General features: G+C 45.9%; 1 protein-coding gene across 2 annotated transcripts; it reads right to left on the bottom strand.

Moving 5' to 3' along the window:
- Window positions 1-1572: 1572 nt before the first annotated feature.
- Window positions 1573-11354, bottom strand: DACT1 (dishevelled binding antagonist of beta catenin 1). 2 transcript variants are annotated; one of them, XM_040641888.1, is made up of 4 exons: window positions 11010-11354; window positions 8738-8870; window positions 7839-7994; window positions 1573-4630 (listed from the first exon to the last, which is right to left on the bottom strand). In XM_040641888.1, the coding sequence occupies exons 1-4, from the start codon at window positions 11352-11354 to the stop codon at window positions 2727-2729; spliced, it is 2538 nt and encodes an 845-aa protein (XP_040497822.1). In that variant the 3' UTR covers window positions 1573-2726. The 2 variants fall into 2 exon arrangements, with proteins under 2 accessions (XP_040497822.1, XP_040497823.1); XM_040641889.1 differs by having other exon boundaries at window positions 1573-4519.
- Between the last annotated feature and the right edge of the window lie 302 nt (window positions 11355-11656).

The following is an 11656-nucleotide window of genomic DNA, read 5'->3' as shown; positions in this document are numbered from 1 at the left end:
TGCAACAACATAGATGACAATATACTATATGATCTCACTCCTATGTGGAATTTAAGAAAGAAAACAGATGAACATGTGGGAAGGGGGGAAAGAAAAAAAGGAGAGGGAAACAAACCATAAGAGACTCTTAATATAAGAGAACAAACTGAGAGTTGGTAGAAGGAGGTGGGTGGGGGGTGGGCTAGGTGGGAGATGGGTTATTAAAGGAGACACCTGTTGTGATGAGTACTGGGTGTCGTATGTAAGTGATGAATCACTGAATTTTACTCCAGAAACCACTATTGCACTGTATGTTAACTAATTAAAATTTAAATTTAAAAAAAGGAAAACCCTTTTTTTGTAGAACGTAGAAGGAAAGATATTTAGAAAACCACCATTTTGAATCCCCAAGGCAATAACTGGTTCAGGCAAGGATCAGCAGTGTAAGCTAAAGCCCTTAAGCAGAAGGTTGTGAAGAATACCCACACAATACTGAAGAACCACCCACACATAATAACCATTTGCAAAGAGAAAAAAACCTTTATAATGGAGAAATCTCTACTCACCCACTTAACCAAGGAATCACTCTTAAATTCAGTAATAGTAGGGCATCCTGATATTATGTTTCTTAATGTGAAGTAAGAAAAACACAAGATCGCTAGTGAAATCTTCTTGCCAAGAATGTTTAACCTGAATCCAATCAAGCCTTACCAAGTTTATAGGAGCTAGAAGGACTAGGCACTAAAAGACAGCATAAGGAAACAACCAAATCCAGAATGTGGGCCCTTCTATAACTATGACTTTAAAAACCCAATGTCGTTTTTAAGAAATGTGGGGAAACTATTCTAAACTAAAAAGACAAAGGATCTACAACCAAATGCCACATACTGACTGAAACCTGGCAAGGAAAAGGAAGGAAACTGCTGTTAAAAATTCTGAAACAAATTGGAAAACTTGAATAGGGATTAAATATTTGATGATATTCAGAATTATTGTCAGTTTTCCTTAGGTGTGATCATGATGTTGTAGTTCTATACACAAGAATCTCCTTGTTCTTAGGAAATACATGCTTAAGCTTTTAGAGATGAAATACCATGATGCCTGAAATTTATTTTAAGAGTACAGCAGTGTGGTGGGGAGAGGGAGGATTGCCAAAATCTGTCTTTACCCTTCAAAACCAGTAATATGGTTTAACCTACTGTATACGTTAAGAGAGTTAAAGCAAGTGTTAGCAATTGTTAGCAATTGTTGAATCTGGGTGTTGGCTATACAGGTGTTTACTGTACTATCAACTTTTCCATGTCGGAAATTTTTTTATACTGAAAAGTTGGGCAAGGGGGAAGACTCCTTCTCAGAAATATCTTCCTTAGAAGACACCTACCAAATTTACCTTAAATTGTAAAGAAGTACCTTAATTATTCTAAAGAAGTGGTTTGCTTTTCCTCATTTGCTCACTCACCATCCAATCAAAGCCTACGCCTAAAATCTGCTTTAATTATTGCAAATATTCTAATGCTTAGAATAGAAATCCCAAAATAATCAACAGAAGATTTTCATGTGTAACTGGTTTTATACCCAAACAACAAACTTAACAGCAGTAAAACAAATTGTTTATTACAGCATAAAATGCGTTATATTAAATTTACACAATGATATATAAAAACACATACTGTTTATATCATACAGTAATTTAACATCCATAGAAATATCAAAACAAATACTACTCATGCACAAAACATGCATATACTGGTATAAAAAACAATTTTACACAATACTGTTTACCGAAACAAAAAAAATATTTTTAAAAAAGCCCTTCCAGACAGGGTCAGTGGTCCAATCTGGACTGGATTGCACTAAAATGTTCAGGCCAACGCTTACGTGGCACAGTGCTCAGTGAGCAATTCTGGGTTTGGAGTCACACCCAAGGGTTATTTCATTAGGAGTGAATTTCTCAGTGCCCAAGGACCAAAATGTTATCCCAAAGGCAAGTCCTTCCAGGAAGAAATGGCTGGGTCTGCTGCAATCAGGGAGGAGGAGAAAGGCATCAAAATGTTGGCTAATGGGCCCTAAAAGGGTTACAGTAACCAGGGCCTAGGCACCAAGTGTGGTGAAAGTTTTAGTGAATCCTTTTAAGGTTATTACCAGCCTCCCTATCCAGGTCACCAGCTCTGGATTTAGGGTCTGGTCTTCAAGTTCTGAGTCCTGTAAACCAAACAGTTCTGAGAAGAAAACGGAATGGGGATACATCTAAGAAAGGGACACTATATAAAAAATTACAGAAAACAATGACTGTCCATCGTACCTACCTCACGCAGTTGTATGTGGTGCCTCTCAACAGGAAAAGCCTGGCGGAGACACTGCCCGAGAGAACCAAGAAGCCAATGTGTGTCCTAAATTCCATCCACCTGGCCTTCAGATCAAAAGGTTCCATCCCCGTAAGCCTTGAACTTCAAAACCTGTGCCTTCACAGATGCTCGGAGAATTTCCAGTAAAAATCACCTGATACCACAAAATTCATTCACTATCACCACCATTAAAAACCCAGTATTCACTCCTAGCCAGCAAAACATTCTTTACCTTCCATCAAACGCACTAGCGTCCCTACAGGATGAAGACAAGACAATTTACCTCAGGTTTACCTCAACAAAAGGAAAGCATTCCGCGAAATTGTCACACGAAAAATAGGACGCCACCTTTTTCCTCTAGAAAACTAGAAGACACCCCCCTCTCCCCACCAGTGGTGCTCCTCAGACGGTCGTCATGAGTTTCAGAGAACCGGACCGAAAGCGGAGGATTTTCTTCTTGAGGTTATGCGAAGCCTTAATTTTGACAAAGGTTTTCGTGGGGTTGCTGTGGAGGTCTGGGGCTGTGACCGCCTGGATGGGGAGAGTCTGGACAAACTGGGACCAGATCAAGCCCCCGCTTTCCTCGGAGTCACTGGAGCTCGTGCTGTCGCCCGCAAACTCACCCTCGCTCACGCTGGACTCGCTGTCCCCGAAGCAGTTGGTGGTGTAGTTGCTGCGCTCGTCCTCGCTGGTGTCCAGCACGGTGGAGTGGAAGAGCGACTCGCACTCGGCCGAGTACTCCGAGTCGCTGGCCACGTAGGCGTACGGGCTGGCGTAGGGCAGCGGCACGCCGGCGGGGTACAGCCCCACGTGCTCGCGCCGGCCGCGCCGCGATCTCCGCAGGGCCTCTTCCAGGGAGACCTCGGCGGCCGAGCGCCAGCGCCGCGAGTCGGTTCGCTTGTGCTTGGGCTTGGCCACCAGCGCCTCCCGGCCGTGCCCGTGCGCCCTGCCCCCGGCCCTGTGGCCGGCACCCAGCGGCCGGCTGGGGAGACCCGCCTCGGGCTGCCCGCCCCCGCCCTTCCTCCCCCGGGACGAGGCCTTCCTGAGTTTCTTATTTGTATCCGCGTCGTCGGGGAACCGGCACTTCTTGCTGGCCGCGCGGCTCTTCTCCCTCACGGGGGGCAGCGTGCTGTCCGGCCCGTGGAGGGCCGGGGCGCCCCGGTGCTTCGGGGCCGAGCCACGCGGGACGGCCGCGGTCCGGGAGCCGCGGTGGGGCCGGCCGCCCGCGGCCTGCGGGCCCGGGACGGACGGCGCCTTCGCCGGGGGCCCTTCCTCCAGGCTCTGAGAAGAGGAGCCCTCGCTCTTGAAATCCAGCGCAGGCCGCTCTTCCACCGCGAAGGCCGAAGACAGCAGCGGAGCAGGGGCAGGAGGGGGCGCTGCCGGAGGGGCAGGCGGCTGGCCGCATTTCTGTGACAGCTTTTTCAATGGCTGCACGACTTTGTTCTCCAGCGGCGGCGCGGGGCCCCTCCCAGGGCTCTCCTTCGGAGAGGCGGCTAGGACCTGAATGCTGTCTTTGGGGGGCTCCCCTGTCACAGCGGTGGGACACCGAGCGTGCTCCTGGGAAGCTGGCTTGGCATTTTGGGGCAGATGCCTACTTGGAAGTTCAGTGGCAGCGCCTGGCGAGCAGCCCTCCGGGGGGGACAACCTCTTACTCTCCACTTGTTCTGCCTTTGATTCTTTTGACCACTGCTTCAGTGGGGAGAAGGTCCCGTTGTCCAAAGAGGAGATTCCGCCAGAGGGCAAAAGCACCTGTTTAGAACTCTTAAGGTTCCCGCTGTTGCCCTGTGAGACACCCCCAGTCACTCTGACACAAACGCTCCCATTCCTCAGAAGCCCCTTCGTGGGGTCTGCATTCACACTGGTTCTTGGCTTGTTGGTCCTTACGGGGTGTGTTTTTTTCTGGACCAGGCTTAGAATGTAGCCATCCATTTTCTTACTGGATGAAGGATGGGGAGCAGACCACAAACTGCTTGGAGAGGGTAAGGAAGTGTCTGTCTTGATGACGTCCAGCTCGGATCCCACACAAATGTCACTGGCGTGGTTACCAAGCCTCTCCTCTTCCCTCAGAGGGTTGCCCGTCAGGCAAAGGAGAAACATTGGGCTCTGCACCGCCACGGCATGAAGTGGACTGGGATAGCGATACACATCATTTCCGTTTTTAGACACCAGATCACACTGGTACTTGGGGTTCACATCTGCAATGATACCAAGGGAATTAAATTGTGATGTGGAGAGGGAATGACAAACTGCCCCTGAGGCCTTATCTTCACAGTGGCCTTCTTTATATTCCAACCATCCTATGAGATCTGAAGAACATTTGAAGGTACACTCTGAAGAAATGAATTGGTCAGTGCCAGCTTGACTCAGGCCAATTTCTATGAAAACAAATTCACGAATAGAGAGAGAATGCTAAGAATCAACAACTATTCCCAGAAGCTACTATACTCTTTCACATACAGTCCATACTACTGGATGAGGGAAGAAATATTTAACAAAGAAATTTGTAACAAGAAATGATATATCGTCTGAAAGAAAAGTACTCAGCCATTAAAAATACTTTCAAACTGTTGAATAATATGGGGAAAATACTTTAAAGTTCAGTGAAAATCATGATATAATACCAGACTGTAATTATAAACTTAATGACTGTATATATGCAAAGAGAAAAGTCTTAGATGAAGCACACCAAGATGCCAATAGTAGCATTGCAGTGTAGAAAGCAAGTGAGATTTACTTCTTTATTTCCTATTTTCTAAATTTTCAGTAAGTATGCACTGCATTTATAACTAGAAAAAAAAAACCCACATTTTTTGAATCATTCTTTCTCTGGGCTACTCTACCCTCTGTATTCTATTCCTGGTTTCCTTTTGAAATACTGCAGATAAACTGTACTTTCTTTTTTTTTTTTTTTTTAAGATTTTATTTATTTATTTGACAGAGACAGCCAGCGAGAGAGGGAACACAAGCAGGGGGAGGGGGAGAGAAAGAAGCAGGCTCCTAGCAGAGGAGCCCGATGTGGGGCTTGATCCCAGAACGCTGGGATCACACCCTGAGCCGAAAGCAGATGCTTAATGACTGCGCCACCCAGGCGCCCCTAAACCGTACTTTCTGAGAGCTTTCTCTTCATTTTCTATTTTTTTTAGACCTACTTCTTAATGACATATATTCGGTATAACTGTCAATTGGAAATTCAAAGAAACCGATCAAATTTCAATGGAGACTAACCAAATGTAAATAATAATCACCTTGTATTTTCAATAGTGACACTAAAAAATAAAACAATATTTTTTAAATAGGAAGGAATTCTTGATAGGGTTTTAAAAGACGGAGTTGTAGTATTAATGAATAAATTTTCCACATCTCAAAAATGTAGATGCCAAAATATAATGAAATTAAGCTTTCTGGGGCACCTGGGTAGCAGTCGTTAAGCGCCTGCCTTCGGCTCAGGGCATGATTCCGGCGTTATGGGATCGAGCCCCACATCAGGCTCCTCCGCTGGAAGCATGCTTCTTCCTCTCCTACTCCCCCTGCTTGTGTTCCCTATCTGGCTGGCTGTCTCTCTGTCAAATAAATAAATAAAATCTTTAAAAAAAAAAAAGAAATTAAGCTTTCTTGCTTAATTAAATGATTTTGATATCTTACCTTGGTGACTATTACAAATATCAAATCCCTTTAATGAACTTCAGCTAAGGGAAATCAAAGTTTTTGTCACTATTTAATATATTCCATATTATATTTATTTACTCAAATATTAAAAACCTATGTGCCAGAGTCTACATAAATTGCTTAATGTAAGGGAAATCTCCATGACCTTCAATGATAATTAGCAGTCCTGAGAAAAATACATTCTGGACCCAGAAATGATATGATTCATTTGTAAAGAAAAAATTATTATAAAGTAAAAGTGCTGTGCTGTGTCCTTACCCCCCCACCTCCACTCCTAATAAATAGCTAATTGTAAGAAAGGGAAACCTTTCTAGCTAATATCATTGCCCATCCCTCCTCCTCCACTACTCTATCTTCGCCCTACATTTAAGCATTGCCCTACATTTACCTACACTTTACTATTCTGTCCCTGTTCCCTCTTAGAGTCAAGGAACAAGACAGACATCTCAGTCCCTAAGGCCCAGTACAACTGTCTCAATTATGTGAAGATGTGGCATTTGGGAGATCAAGGGTCTGTCTTCAAGGAAAACCTATACCAAAGTGCCTTTAATGGGTTTTAAAGTTTCCCTCTGAAACCAGATCTGTAGAGTGAAGGGGAGCAATTACCAATGAACTTGAGGCCTAGACACTCTAGATAACACAGATTTGTGTTTCCCTGAATGATTGCTGCTGACAGCACAAAGTACAAACACAAAGAGCCCAGCCAGTTAGCAGCCTCAGTTGTTTGGCATTGTGTTTGCGTTGCTTAGATCTCAAAAATTCAGCCTTCCATCCAAGTGGAGGACACAGACGAGCCGAGAGTGCAACGACTTGTGCTAGCTCCTACAGCTCCTCGCCAGGTTTTCTCCGCTCGTCTGCGGAACCACAATAAAACAGAACTACGAAAGGAGTCCCAAGTTTCAGCAACAACTCTGCCATTCAGCAAATGAGGAGCCTCTGACGAACTGTTTTATAAAACCAAATTCCTCCTCTGTTCAATGAGAAGGTCGAACACAATTTCTGAATTCCCTTGGTGTGATGGGGAAAAAACTTGGACCTGGCCGTTAGTCCCGAGCATGAATTCTGCCTCTGCCACTCACTAGCTATACGACCTTAAACTACTAACCTAACCTCACTAGACCTCATTTTTCTGAGACATAAAATGGAGCTAATGATACCTGCACACCCTGCAGAACTATTGGGAGGACTCAAAGGACATAAATGTATGCAGAGCCTCTGGTACAGTGTGTGACATACAGTGGAAATGCAGAAACTCTTCCAGTACCAAACAACAGCATGACTCTCTCTGGAGGTCACTGCAAGGTAGCCCAAAATGGGGAACAGGGCACATGGCCCAGGGGAATCTCATCCCACCCACCTGCTAGAAGAAAAGACAGCTGCCATCGTACAAGACATTCTGGAGAACCTGGAAGGGCCACTGCTCCCTGATGTGCCAATCAGTCTGACAGATATATTTAATTTAGTGTAAGTTTGAGCTTTAAATGATTAAAAGAAGAAAAAAACAGATTCAAAGTGGTTTTCAAAAGAAAATGCAAACAATTTAAACTAACAGCAAAGGCTCACACACAGAGCACAAGACCTGTAATATTGGGACAGGATTCTAAAGATCAGCTATCTTGCCACCGTCAGCTAACTAGCACCCAAAGAGGACTTGAAAAGTGGTCTAGATCACTATGTTATGGTTCTAGAATCGTGATTCTAGATCAACTATGTCATGAAATGTAGCACGTTGATGGAATTCCCTGCCCTTTTGTTTTTCTATCAATAGAAGGGGTTGAAGCTAGATAATCTTTAAGGACCTTTGACCCCTTCCAATTAAAAATGTCTATCAATTCTAAAAAGTCTTACCTGCAGATTTGGGGCAACCATCTGAGATAGTCAAGGTTGCCTCCAAGGGGCTGCAAAAGCAGGTGCTGGAATGACAACTGGATAAACACTCACTGAAGACCGAGTTAGAGGAATTGGAAAGGGATCCTGAAGCCCCATCACTCAGCTCATAAAACCCTACAAACAAAAACACCGTTTGGAATTAAGATCATGTCAAGCAATAGTACACATTTGTGCTTAAAAGGAAAAGAGTTAATCAACTAAGAAAGGCAGGAAAGGGAGACTTTGTGGGGGGGGCAATTTTGGTTCACTGAATTTAGCATTGTGACCGTATGGTTTTATCTCAAGCAATTCTTAGGAAAAGGCAAAGAGTCCATATCTATGGATACATTTCAAAGTTACTTTCACTCTCAAACTGACCTTCCTCCTTGACCCCACCTTTAAAGATGTTCAAGGAAAGAGACTTAGATCTGTCAAAGCCTCGACTTTATCACGAATGTTTCAGAAAGAATCATCTGAAGAAAAAAACAAATCTATTTAAGAAGCCAAATGGCTTAAAAGAAAAAAAAAAAAAAACTTTTGAAGTGGTCTCAGGAAGTTGAAGTGTGACTAATTTTCTAGCCCAGTTCTGACTTTCTCAAGTTTCAAAGGAGGACTGCTCTTCCAGAAATTTGAATAGAAGCTTTTATTTTTAAACTCAGGGGACTCCAGTCAGATCAATCTCATTATTAAAAATTTTGTCATCTGGTTTTATTTCCCTCTCATACAACTGAATGGCAGACTGCTTTTTTTTTTTTTTTTTAATTCTCTCTGCCCTAGAAACAAACTCCATTGCCATTTGCAGGTCTGGGAATGCTAAACCCAGGGGGGCTGAAGTAGAACTTGAGTGCAGAACTCTGTCCTTGTGCTCACACACTCACCTGAGCTGGGCCGACTGTCTGTCTCCAGGTGCTCTTCAGACGTCTTTTCTACATCTAGTCTCAGGTCACTTATCTGCTTGTCAAGTTCTTGCAACTGATTCAACAAACCAGCATCTCTTCTCCTCAAACAATTCTGATTAGGAAGAAACACAGAAGGGAAAAAGGAACACATTTTTGGCCACAAAGAACCAGAACGTCTGCTCTTAGGTATTCAAATTACCATTTAAAGAGTTCACTAAATCTTCCAAAACCAAAATTTTACTGGATGACCTGAAATTTTTTTTAAAAACTTCAAGAATATGTCCTATGTTTAGTTTTACTTTCTTACATTTTGTGGTGCTATAAAGTTTCTTCATAAACGCAGGACTTGCTTTTCGTTTCAACAAATATATACAAACTCACTTTTTATAGGTAAGGATAAGAAAAGGAGTTTTTTTAAAACCCTCTACATAGAGCCAATTTTTTACAAAACCATACTTCACAGCAGACTCTTTAATTGAAGTCAGGGTGTAAGGTATTTCCTACAATACACTATACTCTTACTTAGGTGAGATTTTCTGGCCAAATGTCCCACAGAGTTTTGTTTTCTATTAGTTGCTTTGTGGGGTTTAATCAGTCTTAGGGCCTTTGAAAGTGAGAAACTAATACTAATAGCCAGTGCCAAGTATAATGTGGCTTGGCAAAATCCAAAACCCTCAAGGGAAGGTCCATCAAGATTTGAACTCAACTTGGGTTTCCAAAGGTGACAGATCTGTAGTGCTAACTCACACCGCCACCTAGTGCTTCCTACTGCTGGGAAAGCAAAAGAACTAAAAACGCATCTGGTTCAAATCATGAATGCCAAGTCTACAATTGAAAATAGTACCGCAAACACTGACTGGACTGAAATTCTCCTGACACGCTGCCTTGCTCCCCTCCAGGGGACAACAGGAATGTGCCACTCACAATCTTGAAACTCGTGAAGAGAAAAAGGTGCTATTGTACAAGACAATGCATAAAATGTCAACGACCAGGCATAACCGGCAAGAATTGACTCAAATCCACGTTACATATGAATCTGGTCTGCTACCAAAACACAGTAAAATGCCAAAAAAGGTATTGCACAAACCAGGATACATCTTTAAAAAATAGATGCCTAGGAATATTATTCCTCCTGTCTGTCCTTTGATTTAAAAAACCTGTAGACAAAAACCATATATGCCTGTTTGCTAGAATGAGTTTCTTCAGGAAAAATGAACCAAAGTAAAAGCACTTTGATGCTGAGAGAGAAAGAGGGAGAAAGGAGAGAGAAAAATTATCTGAAAAGAGATAATACAAGAAACCCCTTGACAAATAACCACACGGCATCACCTATGTTCACTATTGTAGGAGGGACATTATCGAGCATGTGTCTAGTTTCAGACAGTATCACATGGTCAGAAAAAGATTTTTTTCTCTGTTTTCAAAACTACATTTTTGAGGTCACCATAACAAAGCTGCCGCCATTATTCTGAGGCGGGGTCAAAAGCTGTTCATCAATACATTAAGCGCCAAAGTTCTTTTTCTTCCCCATGAATGCAGATGGCATAGAATGACTGAGACGCTGACCGACATCCAGTAAGATAAATGCTGCCTAAGAGCAGGTTCTCTCTTCTCCCACCTCCACCACCGGTCACATATAATATGAGAGGACAGGGCACTTTCTCCAGCCAAATTCCTATCATTTGCATCTTTTAGCACAAAGGGCTTCTATTTGAAATTAAGCAGCAGCCCAGGCAAAAGCTGGCATGCCGAGAGCCCTGGGAGGGGCAGGGCTCCCTACGTGCGCTTCCGCGTAATCGTAAAATTCAACATTGGACAGTTAACCTCGCCACAAGCCCCCTCCTCGGCTTTTGTCCCCTCTCGGCGGGAGGACACGAAGCTAAGACCTCCAAGTGAAATAGTATTTTAAAGAAGGGTTTGCAAACATTCGGGGAGAGGGCGTTGAATTCGTCTAACTAGAAAGGATTGAAGGTTACAACCAGGCGACTCCAAGAATCCCAAAGGCAGCGCAAGGAGGGGAGAGCTGCCACCCCCTCCCGGCAATCCGCGCAGGGTCGCCAGCCCCTCACCTGACACAAAGCGGGCACCCGTCAGAAACGCGTGGGCGCCGGCGGCCCAAGCAGGAATGGGGGTCCGGGAACAGGGAGAATCCCCCCAGGCGGAAGCACCCTCACGCCCACCCCCAGACCACCTGCCCGAGTACCAGCCCCTGTGCAGAGCAGCCGTGCCCCTACCTCCAGGCACGACCTACCAATTGCTTCCGCAGCAGCAAGATATTCTCCTCCAAGAACTTCTCCTCCAGGCGGCTACGTTGCGCCGCCTCCGCCGGCAGCTCCCCAGCGCGGGGCGCAGCGACTCCCGAGCCCCCGGCGCCACGCAGGGCGCCCCGAACCAGCAGCTCTTGGCGCTGGCGCAGGTACTCCAGCTCCGCCAGCCCGGCCAGCGTGGCCTCTTGCCGCTCCCTGGTGCGCTGCCGCTCCGTGTCCGCCTCGCCCTTCTCCCGCCAGCGCCCCTCGGGCTCCACCGCACGCTGCTCGCCCCGGGCGGGCGCCTGCGGCTCCAGCTCCCTAGCCTTCCCGGCCGCGCTCGGCTTCATGGCCCCCACCCTCGCAGCGAGCACCCGTCACCGCAGCCGGGCCGCCCGCGCGGAGGAGCAGGCGCTAGGGCTGCGGCCGACGGCTCATGCCGCCCTGAGACGGGGCACGGCGACGGGGCGACAGCCAGAAGCGCTCAGGACCCGCTCGCGGCCACGGGCTGCAGCGGTCCGGGCCCGGGCGGCGCCGTCCGCTGTCGCCGCGCGTCCCTCGCCGCGGCCCCGCAGCTGATAACGCCCTGCCCGGTGCTACGTCACGCGCGGCGGCCCGGCAAACCCCCGCCTGGCGCCCGCCTCCCCGCGCC

This window comes from Ursus maritimus, unplaced genomic scaffold (genome assembly GCF_017311325.1).
Source record: "Ursus maritimus isolate PB19 unplaced genomic scaffold, ASM1731132v1 scaffold_25, whole genome shotgun sequence".
Lineage (NCBI taxonomy): Eukaryota > Metazoa > Chordata > Mammalia > Carnivora > Ursidae > Ursus > Ursus maritimus.
Note: the sequence above shows the minus strand (reverse complement) of the source record. Positions and strands in the feature narration are given on the sequence as shown.